At 34.0% G+C, this 26,481-nt stretch overlaps 1 protein-coding gene across 2 annotated transcripts in view; it reads right to left on the bottom strand.

The window, feature by feature from the left end:
• itsn1 (intersectin 1 (SH3 domain protein)) overlaps positions 1-26,481 on the bottom strand; it is a 100,213-nt gene that overhangs the window by 44,045 nt on the left and 29,687 nt on the right. The window contains exons 4-17 of one of the 2 annotated variants that reach the window (XM_056456627.1): positions 24,128-24,191; positions 23,246-23,406; positions 21,342-21,530; positions 21,174-21,252; positions 20,654-20,763; positions 17,817-17,880; positions 17,388-17,525; positions 15,225-15,334; positions 12,709-12,971; positions 11,102-11,251; positions 9,237-9,377; positions 8,089-8,176; positions 5,742-5,881; positions 529-612 (exon numbers count right to left, since the gene is read on the bottom strand). In XM_056456627.1, coding sequence (XP_056312602.1) covers positions 529-612; positions 5,742-5,881; positions 8,089-8,176; positions 9,237-9,377; positions 11,102-11,251; positions 12,709-12,971; positions 15,225-15,334; positions 17,388-17,525; positions 17,817-17,880; positions 20,654-20,763; positions 21,174-21,252; positions 21,342-21,530; positions 23,246-23,406; positions 24,128-24,191 — 1,781 coding nt within the window. The remainder of the gene's footprint in view (positions 1-528; positions 613-5,741; positions 5,882-8,088; positions 8,177-9,236; positions 9,378-11,101; positions 11,252-12,708; positions 12,972-15,224; positions 15,335-17,387; positions 17,526-17,816; positions 17,881-20,653; positions 20,764-21,173; positions 21,253-21,341; positions 21,531-23,245; positions 23,407-24,127; positions 24,192-26,481) is intronic. The other variant, XM_056456628.1, reaches the window with a different exon arrangement.

Below are 26,481 nucleotides of genomic sequence, written 5' to 3'. Positions count from 1 at the left end.
GCCACCAGAATTGTGTCGATGTCCAAATATTAATGGACCTAACTGTATAGAGGAAAAATAGTCTTTTTTGTCTCAAGACTAGTTGGCTCCTTTCAACAATGTTCATTTTAGTTCTCCAAAATTAAATTTAAAATGCTTCTGCTAACATTTTAATAGTTACAATTTTGAAGTTATAAAAATCCCAAAAGTGTGCCCACCCAAAAAAATGAAAACAAAAAAACTCAACGTCAAGGTTCATGCTTGAGGCTTTTCAGAATTAACTGACGCACATGGCTTGGAGGGAAAAAAAGCAGCACGATCAAACTTACGCATTTATAACGCTGATCTAAGACAAGCATCAGATCAGTGCACAGAAAGAAAGAGCTTTATACCGACACGTGAAGGTTTAGAATAGCTACAGCGCTGCCTTTGATGGGCTTCTCAAAGGGAGCTGGAGGAGGTGCAATGAGACACACGAGCAGGGGACACAAGGTGTAGGGGGAAAAAAAATCAGGGGCTGGGGGTTGGGGGTGGTGAGGGAGGGATGACCTGGAAGTAGAAGTGTATATGCTTCAAACAGGCCAGCAGTGCTGCAAGACAGTCCGACAGCACCTCGTCCACAGAGCTCCCTGACTGCAAGAGACACAGAGCCACCCATACGGTGACGGGTCAAAGGTCACACATCATTATCATAATCATTGATGTTTGTACTCTAAATGTGTATTCTGCTCTATGCAATGCAGAGCTTCTTAAAAGTCATTAATAACCAGCGAGAAACAAACGGACCAGACAGGACATCTGAACCAAAGCAGAGCAGAGAAGCCTTTGCTCTACTAATTAGTGCGAGCTACAGGCTTGAAAAAAACCCTCAGATTATCATTCATATCAATCAGGGCTCAACAATAAAGATAGACTCAGGTCTTTAGAGCAACATAAAAGAAAATGCAACACTTACTTGAATACTTTCAATGCATTTTGACTAATTCTTGTGCATTTGACAATTCAAGTCAGTTTTCCTGGTGCTTAATATATTTTAATGAACCCCAGTGCTTTATATTCATATACTAATACTTCTTTATCCCATTCATGTGTTAATATGAATATTTTGTTCATATATAAGAAACTAAATTGAATAAAGCTGGCTCTGTAGTCAACAAGATAATAAAAAGGTTAAAAAATTTTGGGAAATTTGGGTTAATTTGAACTTTCAAACATTATTAAATACGCAAAGCCAACCATTTTCTGTCAAGTCTACAGTCGACTATAATGATTTAAACTGTGTTCTGATGAGGGGCCACAAAACAGTGCAGAATATAACCCATTACCTCTCAATTATGATTTTTTTTTAAATATGTAAAAACCTTGATGAAATTATGGCCATCAGAGAACAGTACAAATTGCATTTCAGGTTTCCCTTAAATACTACAGATGAAAATAAAACTATTAGTTAATCTTTAAAGGCTCCTAAATGTTGTTAATGGTGAGATTTTTTTTCAATACATTTTAAAAAGATTTAATAACTAACTTCTTTTGTCTTTGCCATGATGAAAATACATAATATGTTACTTTTTATTTTGCAAGATACTAATATTCAGCTTAAAGTGCAATATAAAGGCTTAACTACACTGGTTGGGTTAATTAGGCAAGTCATTTGACAACAGTGGTCTGTTCTGCAGCTAATGAAAAAATAAATGCAATAAAAATGAAGGATGCTAATAACATTGACCTTAACATAATACAATTTTTTACAATATATTTTTATTTCAGCCAAACTAAATACGTATTTTTTTTTGCAGATGAAAAATAGAAAAGAAAATACTGTAAGAAAAAAATCCTTGTTCTGTTCTAATCTAATCTTTAACTAGTGATGGGTCATTTTTGAATGATTTGCTCATTTTGAATGAATCTTTTATGTGACTCGCGACTACGATGAGCCCTCTCAGGGAGTGTTTCGTTCTTTCACACATGTGCACATTGTGCAGGTGGAGGAGAAGATTAGTTCCTTTTTCAAGTCCTCTATCGGGTTTGAGTCATTCGTTCATCACGTGAAAGACAGAAGCAAATCATATGCATTTAGAGCTGGAAAAAGATTTGATCTGTTCATTTCTCGAGTCCTTGGATTTGAGTCACCTCTTTATGTCGAGTTCAGACTGCATGATTTTCAAAGTAGTCGTGTCACAGATGTTTTCACACTGCGTGACTATCTGGGGTAGAATTCTGTCGCTGCTGTGTTTACACTGTAGGATGGATCGGTGACAGGATCGGTGACAGGGGGTTTTACACTGCATGACTTTACAATAGAAGAATCGATAACAACTTTATCTTGGCCAAAGAACTACGTCTCAAAACCAAACACACTCGATAAGTGACATGAAAACAACGCGAGGTCATGTAGTATATATTTTGTTACTAACTACACAATGAGAAAGAAGCCATTAGTGGGGTAGAAAACGCACGCATTTTGCTAACCTGGCCTTTGAAGGGATTCAGCAGTTTCTCCTCAACTTTTTTCTTTTTCGACCCGATTGTGATATTTACAGTTTTTTCCTCCATTTCTTGGTTCCAAATAGACTGAAAAGAAGCCCTTTTAACTTCTCCCCCACTGTCCCACTGGCCTGCAGATACCCATACTAGTGGATGCTGCTCTCTTATTGGCTGTAGGTAATCGCCGATGTTATTTTCCATCAGAACACATTTCACACATGATTTTGAATTGCCGAAAGCTCCAGATATTTAGCATGCCAAATATCTGACGGGTGTCTGCGACTCATCGTTGATCCTCTCAGTTCAAGTCTTTGATAGTTCATTCTGTGTGATTGATGCTCACGTGAACGAGCACCGATTTACCTGTGATTTCAGGCATTTGTCAGCGATTTCTCAAAACTTGTCGGCCAGTCAAAATCAGGACTAAAATCATGCAGTTTGAACTCGGCATTATACACCAAATGGGTATATTAGAATGATAATATCTGCTAAAGATATGTAGAAAACAATCATCTTAAATTGAATACTTAACTAAATTATTAATCATTTTAAACTGTATTTCACAAAAAAAAAGGCAGACTTATGAATAAGATTAAAAGCATCGCTATTTCTTCAACTTTTGCACATTAGTCTGTATTTTCATGTGTTATTTTTTTATTAATTGTTAAATGGGTCAGATTATGTGTAGTGGTTAAGCTTATATGGGACTGTGAGTGTCATGTGAACGAATGACACAAATTTGAAGACATGCTAGAAGAAGTGAGTTGAGCTAATCATAGACAAAAGACCAGGTAAACAATAAAACAATGATTATTTTCTCTTTCTTATAGCATTCTAGTTATGACTTAAACTACTGATAAGTAGTTTGAAGTGTGATCAACATTTGCAGTGTGATCAACATTTGGCATAGTAGTAGATGTGTTTAAAAGCAGCTCATTACATTTAGTAATATTTTGGCAATTTGAACGAAATGACTTGAAAAAAGATTCGTTCATCTCGACGAACGAGACTCCGAGTCAGTAAAATGATCTGAACATCCCATCACTATCTTCGACTCTGTCTATTTAAATCAGCTGATTATTTAACCGAGCAATTATTATAATTACTACAGTGTTATCCATAATGTAACCACAAGGCAACAACAAAAACCTGAGTAGACAAAAACAATCTTGATTGCTGAGCCCTGTTGACGTCTTAGTAAAGGGAAGTAGTCAAGACAAGACACAACTGGAAGTGTGCTACTCTAACTTCCCTCATGAAGGGCAACAGAGAGCACAGTGCTGTGAGTAGAGGGGAACAGGTCGATGCTGGTAGTTTTTGAGGGAGTGAAGCACATTAGTCTACCTGTAGCCCCCTCTGATCTTCAACAAGCAGCTCCAACTGCAGGTTCTCCATCCTGGTTGCATGGCTCTGATAGAAGAGCCCCAAGGACTGCAACACCACGAGGGGTAAAGGGGGGGCGAAGCATGGTCAAGCCAGAACAAAGAGGGCCAGGCAAGCCGTATAAACATGGATAGTGGGTGAGGCGGAGAGGGAGTCGACCAGGATGAACGCAGGACCAGGGTGAAAGAGTGAGCAGCAGGCATATACAGTGAGAGAGGAACAAGAGATGGTGTGATGGGGTGAAAATGTTTCTGCTTTATCACTCTTTCTCTTAGTCGGATTAAAGGAACGTATAGGATAATAAAGAGTATTCTGTTGGTCTTATCAGACATGATGTGTGTTTGGGAAGAAGGTCAATATAATGCTTTCTCTTACTTCCTCTTTTAATCACACAAACACACACACACACACACACACGCAGGGTTCAAAAGTAACATTATGACTTATTTTCTTTTATTACTGGCAGTAATAAAACAGTGTGCATTAAATAAATGGACAATCTTTCAAATGCCGTTTTGCTTATAAAGAAATTCGACTTATTCAGAAAGTTTGCATTTATATAGGTATAGTAGAGATGATTTTTATCTCCAATAAATGCTGTTTTTAAGACACTTTGATTAATCCAACAAAAATAAAAACTGTTAGGCAGCACAACTGTGTTCAGCATTAATTAGAGATATATAAAAATAAGATTTCTTGAGCACCAAATCGATATATTAAAATGATTAGGTGTGACAAAGAACACCGGATTGGTTCCTGCCATTTCACTGTATTTTTTTTTTAAATAAATTAAATAGAGCCTTTAAAAACATAAGAAATAGATTCTTTGCAATTTTCTTAACCACAGACTTGCTAAAAAAGGTGTCATATTCATTTTGGCCCAAATAAAAACTATATTGACGTCCATATCTCATTTGATTAGCTTGCATCAGAAATGCAAATGATTAAAGGTGCAGTATGCAAGTTTGACACCCAGTGGTTTGCTAGTATGCCATTTAAATGACATTTTACATGACATTTATTGCTATACTACTGAAAGCACCTCAGCATCTTGAAAATAAAATAAACTGCTTGAAATTGAACTTCAGAATTAAGTTTAGTGGTAATTCAGCATGTACATTTAAAAATGTTAAAGCGGTTTAATATGTATTAAATAAATTATAAACCTTAACATTTTGTGAGTAAGTGCATATTCTGTGCTTCTGAATGGCTGTATTTAAAATTCTAATGTGTTTTGGTGCAAACAGCTATATTCCTTATCACTGCAAATCTCTTCACATAGCGTGTTGTTAGGACACAGGGTTACAATGTAATCTGCTCACCTAATGTTTACACTGGTAATATTTATATCATTTGCTAATTAATAACCTCATGTAGACTCTGAATCTGTGTCTCATTGCGGAGTCTGCTACTGTCTACCGGAGGTCACATTTCGGTCACAGGCGCATGCTTTCAGAGTCTTTCTGAATGAATGAAAGAATGAATGAATGAAATATGCTGTTTTCCACCAAGGCAACCCCAAGGTGCTGAAATATAATTGGCTAAACTGAAATTAAAAGAATCAAAACAAAGACAGCGTTCCGGCATGGAAAACACATTTTCAAAGCAGAATATCTGACTTCAGCAATGTTTTTCAGATAAACAAGAATGTTCATGGTATTTTTACGCTTTAGAAGAGTCAAAAACGTATATACAGCAACTTTAAACTAATATATTATGTCAAAGTTACAATAAATTGGTCATAAATTAGACCAGTGTTTACTTAAATTTGGCACAAATGTTAATTTTGCACCCTGCACACACACACTGCAAAACATGCAGATGATAAAAAATATGTGGGAGAACTTCTAGAGCTGTCTGTGTGTGTGTGAGAGAGTGTTTTAGAGCTTCAGTACCTTCAGCTGTGTGTTGAAGGCATCGATCTCCAATAGCTTGGAGCGCGTTTCCTTTTCCACAGCATCCAGCTGTTCTTTCAGCTGCTGTTTGGTGGATTCTTTCATTTCAATGGCCCTCTGTAGACTGGACAGAGAGTCTCCTACAAAGCAGAAATAAGCAGACAACTGTTAAAAGGGAATCCTGAGAGATTACATTCCTCATGTTCCATCCTGTATCAAAAGAAAAGCTTTATTTATTAAGCTTTAACAGCCAGAAAGTTCACGAAATCTACATTTACAACAACAATTCAAGATTCATATCATTGTACCTGGAGTGCCAAATGCAAGAAGTCGCTAGTTTATTGTACAGATTATAATTTGTTTTAATGTTACTAATGATTTACATATGTTCATTAAAGGTCAGAACTGCGCACACACATTGATTTGAGTATCCGGAATTTAAAATGTATTGCAAAACAAAGATTTGTTGGGCTGAAAATCAGTTTTAACGTCACAGATTTTTTAAATTATTATGGCAGAAAACCATAAAGCATAAAACAAAACAGATATATATATATTTTTTTTACTAAATCTGTGAACTCTGTCAACAATATGAAGTGTTTAGCCTGGAACACGCATTATTCATTTGCCCTCAATGCAATTATTTGAGCAACAATTAATAACTTATAACTAATTAAAGCAAGCTTTATTTATTTTTGACAGAAAAAAATGTGACAGCACTTCAGACAAAAAAAAAAAAACCTGCCCAAGAGTTCTGGGTCTTTAAATTCATGGAACCCTCGTCTAAATTAGAGCATTTTGAGCAGATTTATGTGTTGAACATCAATTAAAACAATGTTAGCATCTGCTTTAATTGTAAGGAACTACTGGTGAGTTTTGAGTTTCTTCCCCCTAAATTTCATCATTCAGGTTTAAAATATCAAGCGCCACCACTGGTGGTGACATGGTGTAGGACTGTGAGTTCTTCAATCAAGCAATGGTGTCAAATTATTATTCATGAGACTGAGTTTTTTAATCCAGTGAGGAAACCCTGCTTTTGAATTACTTGGTCAAGCAGTAGTTAGGCGTTCATGATGGTAGTTATGTCAGAAGTACCAACTTCTCATATAATTTTGAGCACTACTGAGTGAAACATGTTTGTATAGATAGCCCTTTCATATTTTTATACTTTTTCTATAGCCACGTACTCTCGATATCTAATAAGTCAATATTTTATATTATGTTTATGTTTTCATTTTCTATTGCGTAACTTCTATTTCTATATCTTAAAAAGAAAAGTTCTTTACTTCACACTTTTATTTCATAATTTAGATTCTTATTGTTATTATGTTTAAGGTCACAAGTGGCTGTGTAAGCACTTCACTGCATTTCTTACTGCGTATGTGACATATAAAATTTCATTTTTATTTGATTTTCTTTTTATTTGATTCTCAAATACAGCTGATTGGCCAGTATGTCCACACACAACAGATATGACTGTGATTGACTCTAATGATCACCGATTTACAAGTGTGCTTACATGGACACTGAAGCGTTTGAAATCTGAGTCTATCAGCTGATCCATTAGCAGATTGACACAGCATTTAAACACTGACAAAAAAATACTAATTTCAGTGCCCGAGGACTTTTCCATCGCTTCAAAGTAGGTATCCAAGTCTAAATTTTAAAATAAGCACTCTTTAAATATAAAAAACCTGAATTTCCTCTCATTTTACTTTAGATTTTTAAAGGCCCAATCCCAATTTTATTTTTGTACCCCTACCCTTTCCCCTTGACCCTTGAAACCGAGTGTGAAGGGGAAGATCTTCAAAATTTACCCCTAAGAAATGGGACACCTCTACAACACCTGCACATGTCATCATATGTCATCGTGATCTCTAGCATCATGTGAGATCGATGATGGCGACTGCTGTAGTTATTCCACCTGCTTTATTTTTTCGTATTTATCTTCAGGAAATCACTGAAGGCATATATCATGTTATCATAACAGTATAATGTGGTAATAAGATCCGAACTATACTGTGTATTTACACCATGGCCATATTTATCTATGTAAACACACGAAAACAACATTAACATTATACAAGACACTGTAAAAAGCTCATTTCCAGCCACTAGACTACCCATTCACATGAATGCGCAAAACAAGGGGTAGGGGTTAGGGGAAGGGCTAAGGGGTAGAATTGGGATTAGGCCAAGTCAGTATGGGCCACTGACAGATAGCATTTCTCCTCTTTTTTTACCTGCTTTGCCCCATAATTCTTACAGATTTCCAAGCCCTTTTAAATGGCTTTTTTATTCTGAGGTAGAGTTGAACTGAAAATAGCATTGAGGGAAATGTTCTTACTGTGCAGACTGTTCTGCTGAACCTGCTTCAGCTGGTCATTCAGACACTGTTTATCTGGAATCAACCGACTCAGCCATTGCTGAGATTCCTGATGAAGACAAAATAGAGAGAAGACTTATAAAATACTCTGATTACTTGGAAACATTTATACACAGAACAATTTAAATCCTGATACATATTTGCACATATACACGCAGACATACATACTAGTGCTGGGCTTATTTCATCCAAAATAAAAGTTTGTACAAATTGGACACTAGAAGATTGGAAAAACGTTGTCTGGTCTGATGAGTCTTGATTTCTGCTGTGACATTCGGATGGTAGGGTCAGAGTTTGGCGTCAACAGCATGAAAGCATGTTTTCATCCTGCCTTGTATCAACGGTTCAGGCTGGTGGTGGTGGTGTAATGATGTGGGAGATATTTTCTTGGCACTCTTTGGGCCCGTTAGTACCAATTGAGCATTATGTCAATGCCACAGCCTACCTGAGTATTGTTGCTGACCATGTTTATGACCACAGTGTCCCCATCTTCTGATGGCCACTTCCAGCAGAATAACGCACCATGTCATAAAGCGCGAATCATCTCAGACTGGTTTCTTGAACATGACAATGAGTTCACTGTACTCAAATGGCCTCCCCAGTCACTAAATCTCAATCCAATAGAGCATCTTTGGGGTGTGGTGGAATGGGAGATTCGCATCATGGATGTGCAGCCAACAAATCTGCAGCAACTGCAGGATGCTATCATGTCAATATGGACCAAAATCTCTGAGGAATATTTCCAGTACCTTGTTGAACCTATGCCACGAAGGATTAAGGCAGTTCTGAAGGCAAAAGCGGGTCCAACCCAGTACTAGTAAGGTGTACCTAATAAAGTGGCCGGTGAGTGTACATTGTCAAAACAAACTTTTATTTTGGATGAGATTATTTTTGTCCAGCACTAATACATACATACACATTCATATATTATAAATGTATAGATTCAAGCACTAGTCTCAAATCATGACAAGTTTAAACTTCCTCTTTTTTTACACACACTCAAAAAAAAAACAAAAAAACACCCCAACTTGAGAAGCGAGGCTAATTCAAATGGTGAAAACGCTGAAAGGATGCTGATGATGCTTCAGTTTGTAAGCCAGAGTGCACACCTGCAGCTGCTGTTGCAGGCTGGTGATCTCTGCAATGCGGAGCTCTCGCGTCTTATTGGTGGTCTCGATCTCATGCCTCTGAATTGAGAGACGGGACCGAATGTCCTGCAGTTTCCCCTCCAACTGAGACTTCTTATCATTCTAGAGAGGCAAAAAGCACAACAGATGTCAAACTATTAAGCTCAATATGCATGTGGGGTTGTTTAAATAGATTACAATTGCGCTTGGTGTTGCTAATGATACAGTAATTGCAAAAGGAAGCTTAATGTGACCTACAAGTCTCCTAATTTGGTTTTAAATGTCTCCTACAATAGATTTACAACAATGTAAAAGTCAAAAGGTTGAGTTTTTCAGTTTATCATGTGCAGAAAATAAAACTGCAATTAAAGACCACTTTTGGGAGACAATCACTCAATTCACTGTGCACTCTGAAACCTTTTACATTAACAAACTTTATTCAGGGTTTCAGTAGGTTTTAGAAGGGTAAATTTAAGACTTTTAAAAACCCTTTTAAGACCAACTACAGGAAATTTAAAGGAACAATGGGAACAAAGGGAAAACAATACTGCAATATCTTGAGAACTAGGAATAATGTCTAGGGGAGACATGAAGAGTTTATATGCAAAATAAGTGTGTGTTTATATATGAGTGTTTATAGCAAAATAATTTCGAAGTAAACACACTGATTTAACTTTTTACATTAATTTTGTATTATTATTATTATTATTATGTTAACTCTTGAATCCTTCCGATTCAACCATCTGACTATGTAAATAACTCTTCTTTGAATTCACTTTAAATGTTGACTACTTCACAATGGGAAAGATCAGAAGGTAAAAGCAATTTAAGGCTTTTTAAGACCATAAACATAATAGTTTTAATAACTCATTTCTAATAACTGATTTAATTGATCTTTGCCATGATGACAGTAAATAATATTTGACTAGATATTTTTCAAGACACTTCTATACAGCTTAAAGTGACATTTAAAGGCTTAACTAGGTTAATTAGGTTAACCAGGCAGGTTAGGGTAATTACGCAAGCGATTGTATAATGATGGTTTGTTCTGTAGACTATCAAAAAAATATATATAGCTTAAAGGGGCTAATAACTTTGTCCTTGAAATTTGATGGTAATGATGGTTTGTTCAGTAGACAGTCGAAAAAAATATTTGCTTAAGGGGACCCAATTAATTTTGTCCTTAAAATGGTGTTTAAAATTTTAAAAACTGCATTTATTCTAGCCGAAATAAAACAAATAAGACTTAAATATTATAGAAAAAATATTATCAGACATACTGTGAAAATTTCCTTGCTCTGTTAAACATCTTTTGGGAAATATTTAAAAAAGAAAATCAAAATCAAAGAGGGGCTAATAATTCAACTGTTTATATATATATATATATGGCACTTAATTTATACTAAATGCAATCGAACAACATGAATAAATTAAGGTAACTTGTTAGTTTTTACTAATTTAAGTGAATTGAACATAAAACAATTAAGTTTTCCTCAAAAAACTTGAGAATTGTGTTATTTCAGCTCATTTTTAAGTAAGCAATTTCATCAAACAGCATACATCAAACTTAATTGTTTTGAGTGTATGGCATTATATTCTTTATCTGTATGATTAATTCTTATGCATGTACCCTACATACTTAAAAGTGTTAACCATCACTGTAAAAAAATGCAGGGTTAAACACAAGTCATTCAAGTTATCCCAACACAAATAAATTAAGTTTATTGGTTTTGACAAATATAAGTGGACTGAACATAAAAAAAATCCCCAAAATATCTCAAGAATTGTGTTGTTTCAGCTCCTTCTAAATTAGTTTAGATAATTATTTGTGATGAAAGTGCACGTACCAGAGCCTCCAGTTCAAACTCCAGTGTTTTCTTGCGTGCTTTGAGCAGGACGATGTTCTCCTGTTCTCTGTTCCTCTGGGTGAGCAGCTCCTGTCTGCGTGTCCTCTCCCACTCCAGCTGCCTCTGTCGCTCCAGCTCTCGTTTAGCAGCCTTTAAACACACAAAATTATTTATTTATTTATTGCCACATCAGCAACTTATGGCTATTTTATAGCAAAATCAATATACATAAAAACGTCACATGATAAACAACTTTATCGTTCATAAACAGATGGCACACAAACAAATATAACAAATAAATTAACAAAATTCAGTTATTTAAAAAGTTAATACAATTGAATTTTTCAATTGAATATTTGAGAAATAATTTAAAATTCATCCTGGTGATACCTTTTTAAAAACATTTATTAAAGTGTTTTCATTATAAAAACCTTGTCTAATGGCACTTAAATGTTCACATTCAAATAAAATATGTTTTATAGTGAGAGCGCACACAAAATAACACAAAGGGTTAATGATAGTGTCAATAGTGCTTAACACTCGGGCTTCATGGTACTGGGAAAATATGTGATAATGTTGTTGAGTATTGCATGATATATTAGTATTTCTTACAATACAATAACAATATTAACTGATATCTCCCTAAAAAATGCTATTTTTATCAGCAATTTTTGAAAAATCATTTATTTATTTAGCTATATTAAACAGGTAAAAGAGATTTATACAGATCTAAGTTTTTCCAATTCAGACTAAAAAACTGTCAAGGTGCAAACATTTATCTTTAAAACACTATGAAGGAGTGAAAAGCAGATATTTCTACTCTGATTGGTTGTTGCCATTTTGACTTCCGCTAGTAGTGCTTATTTGCAGCTCTAGATTCACATTAGGGCCACTCTAGCCAATAGCAGAACAGCAACTACTGGAGAGGTGGGGATAAAGATGGTAAGACCCCATCTGATTGGTCAAATTTACAATTGTCAGAATTATTCACTCTACTGTGAATTTATTTCTTTTCTTTTCAAATATTTCCCCAAATGATGTTTAACAGAGCAAGGAATTTTTTTTTACAGTATTTCCTACAATATTTTTTCTTCTGGAGAAAATCTTATTTGTTTTATTTTGGCTAGAATAAAAGCAGTTTGACATGTTTTAAAAACCATTTTAAGGTCAAAATTATTAGCCCCCTAAAGCATTTTTTTTTCGACTGTCTACAGAACAAACCATCATTATACAATAACTTGCCTGGTAACCTAGTTAAGCCTTTAAATGTCACTTTAAGCTGAATACTAGTAACCTGACAAATATCTAGTCAAATATTATTTACTGTCATCATGGCAAAGATAAAATAAATCAGTTATTAGAAATGAGTTATTAAAACTATTATGTTCAGAAATGTGTTGAAAAAATCTTCTCTTCGTTAAACAGAAATTGGGGAAAAAACTTAAAGTAATTAGTTTAGATAATAATTCTGACTTTAATTGTTCCTTTAATCACACACGTCTACGATACAAACATTGCATATGCTATTATTGCGCTAACGATACTAATTACGATTTATTGTGCAGCCTTACTTAACACTCATTATTAACAAAAACTTGAAAACGTACCTCTCTTCTCTCGATCTCCTTGCGTCTCTCCTCTTCCCGCTGTCGCTCCAGCTCTCTCTGCCTCTCCAGTTGTTTGTCCAGCTCCTGCTGTCTGCGTCTCTCCTGCTCCAGACGTTCCCTCTCCTTCCGCTCCTGCTCTTCTTTTTCCAGCGCCGCCAGTCGCTCCTGCTCTTTCCTCTGCTGCTCCAGAAGTGCCTGTCGACGTTTCTCCAGCTCTAGGTTTCCGCGCTCAAAGTTCTCTCGTTTCTTATCCTCAAACGTGACTGAGGGGAAATTGTGTAAACAATTTGAGGACACTTATATACAACATTAGGTGCAGCAGAATATCATTTATTTAGCATTTACCTACAAAATGGAAATGGAAATGTATATTTTCTAAGTAAAAATAGCTATGCAAGTACAAATACAGTTGAAGTCAGAATTATTAGCCCTCCTAAATTATTGGCCCTCCTGTATATTTTCTGTTTATCAGAGAGTTTTTTTTTTTACCACATTTCTAAACATAATAGTTTTAATAACTCATTTCTAATAGCTGAATTCTGATGACAGCACATAATGTTGTACTATATATATTTCACAATACTAGTATTCAGCTTAAAGTGACATTTAAAGGCTTAACTAGGCAAGTTAGGGTAATTAGACAGGTCACTGTATAATGATGGTTTGTTCTGTAAACTAAAAAAAATAAAATAAATAAATAAATACATTAATAAATAAACAAATGTCAATTTAAATGAAACAATGTATAAAGATTTAAACTTTTATTTGTTTTCAAGGAAGTATTTTTTATTTTCAACTAAAACAGAGATAAAAGTTGATTTAAAAACTACAGATGTATTGCTAAATAAGACAAAAAAGTATAAAAAATTGAAAGAAAATATATAAAATAATATTAAGTCAATTAAAAACTGCAGATGTAATGCGAAAAAGACAAAGTATAAAAAAATTAAAGGGAAAATATCAAACAACATTAAAAGTGAATTAAAAACTACAGATATATCATTAAAAAACTATAAAAAATGTATAAAAAAAATTTAAATAAAAAAGAAAAATGTCAAATATTATTAAAAGTTAATTTAAAAAATACAGATGTATTTCAAAAAAGACAAAAAAAGTATTTAAAAAAATTTTAAAACAAAAGAAAAAATATCAAATAATATTAAAAGTTAATTACAAACTGCAGATGAGCAATTCCAGCGTTATGGATGTGACATTTGCAGTAAAACCTCCAAACATAAATTTACAGAGAAAGTATATGTTAACATTATATTCAAACATTTATTTATATTTTCCAAAACAACCAGCCAGAGTTACAGGATCAGAAAAATATCAATCTGTAAACATTTTTTAGATTTTAAATGAGGAAAATAAACATGCGTTATGGATGTGACCAAAAAAGTTTGCAAGTTTACAGTATACAAAAATACTTTGAAATTCTGTGAATTAAACTGCACAACCCGAAAGAAACAGTGCTAATCAAAAAGTATAAGAGTTGGCTCACTATAGAACAAAAATGATGTATTTTATTTTACTTTACAATTTTGCCTTTATGAGGAAAAAGCTTCATTGTGGATGTGACACCTCTCTGTTGTGGATGTGACAGACGTGAAATTGCCACTTGTGTGACTTTGGTAAATCAAATATAATTGTTTGAAAATATTTATAGAGACATTTCTGAGTATTTATATAGTACTATAAGATACAAGCCTACACAAACAACCTAGAAAAGGTTTCGGTATTTTGATAAAAACTTAATTGTTTTCATAGAAAGGTTGACATTTGCATGGAATTGCTCAGATGTATTGCAAAAAAAGACAAAAAAGTATTAAAAAAATTAAAAGAAAAAATATCAAATAATATTAAAAGTTAATTAAAAACTGCAGATGTATTGTGAAAAAGACAAAAAAGTATAAAAAATTAAGTAAAAAAATCAAATATTACTAAAAGTTAATTAAAAACTACAGGTGTATTGCGAAAAAACACAAAAAAGTATAAAAATGTAAATAAAACTATCAAATAATATTACAAGTTAAATAAAAACTGCAGATGTCCCATTAAAAAACAACAAAAAATATTTATTAAAATTTACTAGATTCTCACTTACATCGGTCTTAAAGCGTTCTCTTTCACACATTTTCTGTACCTTTATTGTGTAAGTATATTGTTTACTATGATAATGTTGTTTAAGTACTGTAGGCAAAAGTAAACCAGGAACCTGATATTTTATCAGCCTGAATGACGGAAAGCACTTTGAATAATCAGTCAATGTTTTTAAAAGTAAGTTAACGATGGAAAATTTACAGTTAACACAGCCTCTGTTGGCAGTGAATGTTCTCCATTTGTATAGGTAAGTGGTATCAGATCTCACAACACATTGCACTGAAAGGTATAAACCCAAGATATAATCAAGGTAAATACTATCCAGATAAAAAAATCCTTCAATACCATGTGCAAATTGAATTTTGGCGTATACTTGTCATCTGAGACCAGATAAATTTTAACTAATGTTTCCTGACCTGGAAGTTTTTTCTCAGCCTCTTTCTCCTCCTCCTCTGGCTCTTCCTGAGACCGCAAGTCTGTCGAGTGCATGCTGGTCACAGACACTCCACTACCAGAACGCATTCTCCTGCACACACACACACACGCACACAAAAACATTAAGTGAATGGAAACATCAAGTGTCTAAAAGTCCAAAAGAGTCATGTGGAAATAAAACGTATCAAACATTTGCAGACCATGACTTTGTCTTTCATGTAGCATGCATTGTAGAAGTTGGTTTGGGTTTTGTTTTTAACACGATAAGATCAAATTGCAAAAGTAAAGTGTAAGGTAGGGCTGAGACTTATTCTAGAGAAGAGGCAAAAAGCATAACAGATGTCAAAATATTAAGCTCAATATGATTGCTCAAACAGATTACAGTTCTTCTTAGTGTTGTTAATGTTAAAATAATTGCAAAAGCAAGCTTTAAAGTGACCTACAAGCCTCCTAATTTAGTTTTAAATGTCTCCTACAATAGGTTTACATCTATCTAAAAGTCAAAAGGTTGATTTTATCATTACATATCATGTGCAGAAACGCATATATAGTATATGATGTATAGCTTTTTTTTTTAATCACATAAAAAAATCTATTCACGATTAATGGTTCAAAAAGGTTCTTAACCTACATAATTAAAAATACTAGAGAAAAAAAAAACTTAAAAAAACTTTACCTCAAGAACCTTGCTAGCTGTCAATTAAAGATCAAATTTAACAAGATTGCATCCAAGACTTTTATAATAATAATATCAATTAACCCATTTTGTAAAATTAAAATTACAGTGAAAGTAAACTCATAATAATTGTTAAAAAGGGGACATTTTTCAAAGTCATTTATTTCCCTATTATTTCATACGGTTTATTTCAACATGAACGTACATGTAGAGGTTTATTCATTTCATATTAATTACTCATGCTAGGCAAGTGGCTTACATTTTACTGCATTTATTTGCGTCAGACTGCAAGTTCTTTTTTTTTAGGGTCATGTAATTTATCCAGAAACAGCAACGTTGAAGTCATTAGATCGTTAACAGTTCCTTTCATATTCACGTCTTGTCTATCAATTGGGTGGGATTCCGGGAGATTTCCGGGAGACAGAACAAAATGGGAGATGGGTCTGAAATACGGGAGACTTAATTACACCTTTTTTGGCGGGTGTGTTTGTGCGTCGCTGTCCTTTTCCCTTTTATAGAGTGTAAATTTCCTCAGATTTTTTTTTACCTGCTTGCTGCAATGTTGTTTGTGTGTTTCTATGGCAAATACAGGGGGAACTACGGGAACCCAGAGAAGAGCGTTGCATTTATTAGAGTTGAAACCAATTTTCATTCAAACAAATCAATGTAACAGACTCGAGTTAATCGATAAAATCGATTTATCGTCCAGCCCTAGTGTGAGGATTTAAAATTCATATGCCATAGTTTCGGTTCACGTTGCTGTGTTTTCATGTGACAAAAAGAAACCCTCTAAAGTTGAAATTTGGATATAGTAATTGGCATTTGGTTTCTGACATATCTCATAAGTGGTGAATCAATTACAAAAGACGACACCCTCTAACCAATCAGAAAAGTCTACACTTTGCGATATGAGGGGATCCTTGAACCAACCGTTTCAGACATTATAAGAAAAGATCTGAGGCTGCAATGTATATTATGATAAAAAGTTTTTAAAAGTGTGATAGATGTAAATCTATTGCCGAAAACCTCTAAAACAAAATTAGAAACAGCTTTTTATGCGGCTAGGCAATTATTGAATAAGCTGTGTATTGTACATGAGCCTCGATGTTGATATTCTTATAATTGTAATATTTAATAATAATGTGATATTCATGATCATACAGCTCCAGATATCTTAAAACAGCGACCACAAATCTCTCCTCCATCTTGAAAAGTCTCTATAGTCGTCTGGACAACAAAAACACGGCTGTCACCTCAACGGAAACCCTGCCTCTGCTTTCATTTGATTGGAGATAAAAAAAGACACGACTGATGTAGCATGCTTTTTCCTCTTCAATTGCAGCCACATTGAAACGCTCGCGCCATTAGAGATCATTCAAAATAAGGAGCCTCTCAATGCAAAAAGTGTGTTAGGTGTGATCAAGGCCTAATAGAGGCACTTTAGTTTTGTGCCGTCAAAGTTTCCCACCTGAATGTTGGAGGTATAAGGTCAGGCGGCAGCAATGGGGGAAGAGGGAGACCAGACATGGCCATGTCAATCAAGTGCATGGCCAAAATAAACTCTTCAGCAGTCAACTTCCCGTCCTGATCTATATCTGACAGATTCCTGTAGGGAGAAACAGGTAGACGGCAAAACAGCTATTTATTATGCTGGTCCACGTGTGAGCAGTTCAGCTGTGTTAACATCAAGAGTAAACAAAGCCCTAGGCTACACACAGATCCGAGAACAGCATGTTAAAAGAAATCAAAACAACAGTTGGATATACTCATAACAATAACCAGAAACCAATCCGTATGTTTACATTGATACAAATCTCAGAACTTAGAGATTTGTTTGAGTTTTTAATGCGAGATGGAGACAGAATAAGAAAAAAAAATAAATAGGTTGGGTCCGCACCAGATGGTGGCCAGCTGGGCTTGTGGTAGACTGGACTGCATCAGAATAGTTCTGGCTTGTGGACCTGAGGCAAAAAGGGAGAAAGAGAGAATGAAAGGGGAAACAAAGCTGGTTATGTTGAATCAGCAAAGCTCTCTTTCCTCTAAGCCGCTCTGACTAACCACTGTCACTCATGACAAGAGCTCTGAATTCTGCAAGGCATAGTAATTTTTGCAAACCTGCAAATCATTTAGTTCCGTTTTCTTAAATATGAATGGTGCAACACTGAAATGAAATTGAAACGTGTTGAATCAACTGACTGATTAAATGGATTGAAGTCTAAACCTTATCAAAGCTGCATTTAGTTAATGACAAATATATAGTAAAAACAGTAATATTTGTAAATAATTTTTGACACAGTTTTAAAATAACTGTTCAATTTTCATTTATTTTTAAAATGTAATTGATTTCTGTGATGGCAAAGCTGAAATTTCAGCATCATTATAACTCACTACTCTGAATACACATTTCTTATTATTTACAATGATGAAATCCATTATTTGAGCATAATAATTGTGTGGAAAATTATTAACTTAACTTCAACTTCAAAATCTGGACTGAAGAAGTTTCAAATTACTAGAACTTCTATGTTAAGCTGCTTTGACACTGGACAAATGTGATTTCTTTGGGTACCTGCAAACTAGGACCTACTTTAACAGTGAGATAAGGTGTCTGGAAAACCATTCCCCCAACTTAATTGATTTAGTTATTAACATCTATAAAAACAAAGACAATAGGAGACTTGTTTCAAAATTGTACTCTTCCATCCAATCTAACAGGGAACACTCAACAAATGACATCAGACTAAAATGGGGAAGAATCCAACCTAGTTATCTCGGAGGAAGACCACTTCTTTCAGCTTTGGTATGTGGCGAGATGCTGGAGGAATCTTACTAGATACTTTATAACCCCCAAATTAACATGCATGCAAACACCGGAGAAGGATAGGGGACAGTGCTGGAGGAAATGTGGGGAAGACTTAGCAAACCATTTTCTGGAGTTGCCCAGCCATTCAGTCACACTGGCAGGATGTAATGCAAGTAATGCAAAATATTTTTGGTGATGGAATGGACTTCTCTTTCACAACAATTTACCTGGGGAATATTGCAGCCAACTTAATGATGAAAGAGAAGTATTTATTAAAAATACTTCCAGCAACCAGTAAGAAATCTCGAAAGTGGCTACAACTCGAACCCTCTACAAAATCTGAATGGTTGAATATTTTATCTAATGTTTAAAATATGCAGAGGATGACAAATACCTGCAATATTGGGTACATGGATAGTACTTATGCCTTCACACAGTGTAAACTGATCTTTATAAGTATTTGTTAATTTGACCTGTAAGGAAATATGTGCCCAGTCAACAGTTAATTTAAATACCAATGTGTTATTGTATCTCTTTATTATTATTATTATTATTATTATTCATTATTATTTGTATTTATATCTTTTCTCCTTTTTCATCCTCAGAAAAAAAAGAAATAAAAATAAAGTATGAAGTATGAAGCTGCTTTGACACAATCTACTTTGTGAAAGCACTACAGAGATAAAGATGAATTGAATTGAACATAGTACCAAACAAATATTTGGGTTAATATGACCCCCCCCCCCAAAAAAGCAAAAAATTATATATATTACATATATAAGAAATTATATACATGTTATTTAGGCTTAATATTTTTGTAGACATATTACCAAAAATTTTGAGGGGGGTTAATCTGATAAAAAGAACATATGTTATACAATTGAAATCAGAATTATTAAACCCCCTGAATTTTTAGCCCTCTGTTTATTTTTTTCCCCCAATTTCTGTTTAACGGAGAGATTTTTTTCAACACATTTTTAATCATAATAAATTTAATAACTAATTTCTAATAACTGATTTATTTAATCTTTGCCATGATGACAGTAAATAATATTTGACTAGATATTTTTCAAGACACTTCTATACAGCTTAAAGTGACATTTAAATGCCTAACTAGGTTAATTAGGTTAACTAGGCAGGTTAGGGTAATTAGGCAAGTGATTGTATAACAATGGTTTGTTCTGTAGACTATCGAAAAAAATATAGAGCTTAAAGGTACTAATAATATTGACCTTAAAATGGAGTTTAAAAAAATTAAAACTGCTTTTATTCTAGCTAAAATAAAGCAAATAAACTTTCTCCAGAAGAAAAATATATTATCAGGCATACTGTGAAAATTTCCTTGCTCTGTTAAACATCATTTAGGAAATATTTAAAAAAGAAAAAAATTCAATGGGGGGGCTAATAATTCTGACTTCAACTGTATATAAAAAAATAAATAAATGAATAAATAAGGCTTTATCAGCAGAGTTACATAAATGTTTTTTAAGGCTGTAGAGACTTATTTATAATAAGAAAGATATAATAGTCTATATTATATAGCTATAAACATCTATATTATATATAGATATACATGTTTCCTAGTTTTCCCAATATTAAGCAGTTTTCATCACTGATAATAATGAGAACCATTATTAATAACTGATCATCAATAATAACACTAATCATATCTATAAAAAAAATCATGATTTTTTTTAAGCATCACATGAATAAATGATGATGTTTTTGTTATTAATTTTGTCATACACTCACCAAAATAAAATCTTCATGAGCAAAACAGAAATTTTTAAAACACAAAAATGCTCAAACATTTGATTGGTGGTATTATACACTATATAATTAATTGAGATGTGGGTGGACACCTGAATGCCAACGCAAATCAAAAAGCATTTCATAGTCAAGTCTGATTATGTGAGTGACGGTCGGCGTACCTGTGAGATAACCGCTCATCATTTTATCATGGCTGTTGAAAAGCTGGCGATACTTGAGTCTGGAGGACTGAGACACGGCCCAGTCAGCGGGTGGAGGAGCAGCTGGAGCACTACAGATAGAGACAACATGTGTGTTAACATCTATCAAATGACTGTAAATGCAATGTGCGAGTGTGTATCGGTGTGCGTGTTTATGTGACATATCAGGACACAAATGTTTAAAACGACATGGGTATGACAGATATAACAAGAAGGTGGCGAATTATGAGGATATTGCTTATGTCCTCGTTTCTCAAAAGGCTTATAAATCATACAGAATAATTGTAATAAATCACACTCAATATTTTTTTTCAGAAAGACTGTACAGTTTCCTGTGACAGTTGGGTTTAGGGTTAGAATATATACAGTTTGTACTGTGCAAAAACATTAAAATCTTATTAAATGTACCCACAATACACAAAAGCAAACTTGTGTGTGTGCATTCGTATGCGTGTATGCATATCTGTGTCTGTGAGTGTACCTGGGTGCCTCTACAGACTGTCCCTTCTGTAGCTTGATACTGGAGCGATTGAATGAGGCGGTTTTGTTGAGCGCGGCACCTGAGAGACAGACACAAACACCCATGAATGATCCTGCCAAAGTCACCAGACTGCATAAGCTGGTCTGGGTGGTGCGAGTGTGTGTTTACCTGGATGTGAAAATCCACTCAGGGGTTGTATCATTGCGGGTGCTCCGTTGGCGAGGGATGGTACGGGTGGGGTTACCGATGCGCCCAGTGGAGGAGAAACACCCATTCCTGGCACTCCTGGAGGCAGAGGGGGCAGAGGCATGGGCGGCACTGCTGGCAGGCCTGGCATTGCACCCATAGAGGGCATCCCTGCAGAGGGCAACCAAACAAATATTACAGCTATAATTATTTATTTTATAATGTAATGATAGATTTTTTGGTAATCATACTAATAGTAATTATAATCTGTAATCGGTAATACTATTGCTAATAATACTGATGTATAGCTCATTTATTTACCTTTAGTTTTAATATCCACTGATAGACTCTAAATTTGAACTGTGATCCTGAATGAGGTGTACATACAGTTGAAGTGAAAATTATTTGCCCTCCTGTGATTTTTTTTTCTTCTTTCAAATATTTCCCAAATGATGTTGAACAGAGCAAGGACTTTTTCCAAAGTGTTTCCTAGAATATCTTGTCTTCTAGAGAAAGTTTATTTCAGCTTGAGTAATGAAAACCATTTTAAGGTCAATATTATTAGCCCTCTAAAGCAATAATTGTTTTTGATTGTCTACAGAACAAACCACTGTTACACATCGACTTGCCTAACTAACCTAGTTAAGCTTTTAAGTATCATTTTAAGCCGGAAAAGTGTCTCGCAAAATATCTAGTAAAATATTATGTACTGTCATCTGGGCAAATCATTTATTAGATATGAGTTATTAAAACTATTATGTTTAGAAATGTGCTGAAAAAAATCTTTCCTGTAAGATGAAATTGGAGAAAAATATATAGTGGCTACAGTCTTCAACTGTATATATTTACATGATATTTTTTGCATCAATTAAAAAAAACAAATAGGAACAAATATAACAAGAAAATCATCATTTATTATTTAAATGACTACATTTGTATTTACTTTTACTAGACTTCTTCAGATTATAGCCGTGATTATAATGCAAAACTATAGAAACTCAAAAGAAAGAATTTTCTTCTAGGTAACATCACTGATATTTTTAAACTTAATATTAAAAACTAGATCTAAATCTATAAAAACTACATATTCAGGATCAAGCAATCAAAACTGTACATATAAGTTAATGATCAGAAACAACATTAATTTTACTTATGTAAACTTACATTCAGAACAAAACAATATTCCTACTGAAATCCATTAAACCCCCAAAAATGTAAAACTCTTCAAACAAAAAAACAAAAACAAATGTGTAATATGTTAATGCTTTCGTTTAAATGGCACTAGGAACAGATATTGGGAAGCTAATGAGTTTTAAGAAGGACATTTTTATTCTGATGGTCCTGAGAGGAACTATTCTTTGCTCCTAGTGTAAAATATATTTATGAAAAAAAATATATATAAAAAAATCTTTTAATTTCAATAAAAACCTTTTTGGCTAAACTTATGCTGCATGCATTAACACATTCAAAGCATTAACAAAAACTCAAACAAAAAATGTTCATAAGTATGCACGTTAAGAGTTAAACAAAAAGGGGGGTTGAAGGTGATAAAGGTTTTGAACCACAGGTCTAAACAATCATAAACAAATGATGTGTGATGCATGAACCAATCTAATTTATCCAAATTAATTCTGAAAAGCCATTAATAACTTTTGCAAATAACTTTGTCAATAACTTTGTTCAGCCCATTTTTGGAGCTTTGTGTGACACTGTGTCAAAACTGACTTTTTTCCCTTTTTTGTTTTGTTCCAATACACACAAAGGGAATACACATGTGTATAGCAAAACGTGTTTATACAATACTTTTCTGTGAGAAATAGCTGGTTTTCTGGAAATATTTCAGGGGTGCCAACTGTATCAAGTCATCTGAAAGAGTATGTTCTTACCAAATGGGGTCTGCGGGGGTATGGAGATGGGCTGCTGCTTCATGGAGGGGGGCAGTGATGGAGGGAGAGGGTGACCCTGCAGCTTTAATTTAATCAGCTTCATTGCGATGGAAAACTCATGCATGTCCATCTTCCCATCATTGTTCATGTCGGCCAGAGCCCTGCAAAAAAATAAAAATAAAATAAATTCCACAAATTTTAATGATGCTACTCCCACACTGACTAACTTTCACAGCAGACTCCGTTAACATATGCCAGTGTCTTCCTGAATCTGCAACCTGCTTCACAAGGTTTACACATAAATACAGAGAAAAAACACACACGCGCACACACACACACACAGTAGGCTGAACAATTACGGACCGCAACAATCATTTGGAATAAATATTGTACATTGTAAAAACATGACTGTTCATTGGTTAACAGTGTGTTGCCACTGCATATACAGATCAAGTTACTGTCATGTTGTTTGGATAAAACTACAAATTACCATACAATTTACAGTAAAAAAGGAAGAGCATAGATAAACTAGGGTGTTTTGTGTTGAATTCATTTCATAACAGGTCATTGCATCATTTTACTGATTGTGTGTTGTTTTTGCATGTACCATAATTGAGTATAAAGACAGCTTACTAACTCAAACTTTATCCTTTGCCAACAAAACTTTTATGGAGGTTATCAGCACATTTTTAGGGTAAAAGCTTGCCACATTGATGGGTAAATTCACCATATTTAATTTCCGGCAACAAATTATAAGTTATAAAATATACAGTACATGCATCCTGCAATTTAATTTTACAGTGTGCACCAATTAAAAAAACGTAGAACATAGTGGATTGATGAAAGTAGTACAATTTATCTATATTTATAGGAATTATGTACCATATCTGGGCCAGGATGGGGGCAGGTAAACCTGACTGCAGGAAGAAATTCCTTGCCTGGTCACCTATAGAGAGAGAAAAAGCAGAAAAGGGGGCACAATAAAGTTAGTATGCAGAAATACAGAACATTAAGGGCTGTTTTATGTGCAAGACGCTGCTACTTCTGTCAATCTATATAGTATTTACCTTCATATATCATGCATCACTTCTGAAAATGTATTTTTTATTATTAACTACTACTTACTACTTATGTTTAAGTAAAAACATATTACCCAAATCTACAGAGCGTGGAATGAACACACACCATGACAGCGTTAATGTCCCAACATCTCAAAATAGTTTTCTGACATTAAAATGATGAAATTGTTTTTTATTATTTTGGTAAACCATAGATTACATAAGATTACATAACTCTACTGAAACCACGTTTTCAGCAAACATTCTCAGGATTTATTGAGCGCACTTGAGTGACACTGGCCTCTGGGTTGAGGGATCTGCCGGTTACAGCTCGAGTAAGATAGGAAAGCTGAGTCAGTGTGCTCATATGTTATCTAACTTATCACACTGACTTCCTGCCCTCATGACTGCCTATACTGCTCAAAACACTGACACACGCATACACAGTCTAGTTTACTATCCTTGTTGGGACTTAGACAAGATTTTTATAGTGTAGAATATTTTTGTCCCCTTACCCCAACTAGTGCTGTTAAAAGTTTATTTTTCATAAAAAAAATTATAAAATAAAAAAATTAAATAAAAATAAATAAATAAATAAATATTACAAAATATCGTAAAGTATTCACCACAAAATATCGCAAAGTATTCACCACAAAATATCGCAAAGTATTCATCACAAATATCGCAAAGTATTCATCACAAATATCGCTAAGTATTCATCACAAATATCGCAAAGTATTCATCACAAATATCGTAAAGTATTCATCACAAATATCGCAAAGTATTCACCACAAAATATCGCAAAGTATTCACCACAAAGTATTCACCACAAAGTATTCACCACAAAATATTCACCACAAAATATCGCAAAGTATTCACCACAAAATATCGTAAAGTATTCATCACAAATATCGCAAGTATTCATCACAAATATCGCAAAGTATTCATCACAAATATCGCAAAGTATTCATCACAAATATCGTAAAGTATTCATCACAAATATCGCAAAGTATTCATCACAAATATCGCAAAGTATTCATCACAAATATCGCAAAGTATTCATCACAAATATCGCAAAGTATTCATCACAAATATCGCAAAGTATTCATCACAAATATCGCAAAGTATTCATCACAAATATCGCAAAGTATTCATCACAAATATCGCAAAGTATTCATCACAAATATCGCAAGTATTCATCACAAATATCGCAAAGTATTCATCACAAATATCGCAAAGTATTCATCACAAATATCGCAAAGTATTCATCACAAATATCGCAAAGTATTCATCACAAATATCGCAAAGTATTCATCACAAATATCGCAAGTATTCATCACAAATATCGCAAGTATTCATCACAAATATCGCAAAGTATTCATCACAAATATCGCAAGTATTCATCACAAATATCGCAAAGTATTTATCACAAATATCGCAAAGTATTCATCACAAATATCGCAAAGTATTCACCACAAAATATCGTAAAGTATTCATCACAAATATCGCAAGTATTCATCACAAATATCGCAAGTATTCATCACAAATATCGCAAAGTATTCATCACAAATATCGCAAAGTATTCATCACAAATATCGCAAAGTATTTATCACAAATATCGCAAAGTATTCATCACAAATATCGCAAATCATTCATCACAAATATCGTTAAGGATTCATCACAAAATATCGAAAAGTATTCATCACAAAATATCGTAAAGTATTCATCACAAAATATCGAATATGTTATCGCGAAGAGCAATAAATTAAAGAAATTGTATGTGGCAAACATTGGTGTGCTGTATGCATAGCTTGCTTATCTAAATCTGACCAATCAGTTAAGGCTTTACTATGTTCATGCCCACCTCTCCAGTAGGTGCTGTGAGGTGAACCTAGAGCTGAAAATAAATACTGATCCTGGAAGACAAGAGAGGAAAATGACAACAGCCAACAAGAATCAGAATTTCAGTCATTAATGGTGTTTTAGAGTCTAAACGTTTGCACATTACAGTTTATTTTTAGATTTAATTAAGTCAGAAAAATATGTACTACTGTTTTTTAGTGTCTTAAATTGCTGATAAAAGTGTTATACAAATTAAAAATGTAAAACAGGAAGAACGTTGGGACCATTTTTTTTTGTTTACATCCCTCAAAATTATCTATATAAATGCATCAAAAC

Source organism: Danio aesculapii, chromosome 1, assembly GCF_903798145.1.
Source record: "Danio aesculapii chromosome 1, fDanAes4.1, whole genome shotgun sequence".
Lineage (NCBI taxonomy): Eukaryota > Metazoa > Chordata > Actinopteri > Cypriniformes > Danionidae > Danio > Danio aesculapii.
This window is presented reverse-complemented; position numbering and strand designations above follow the sequence as displayed.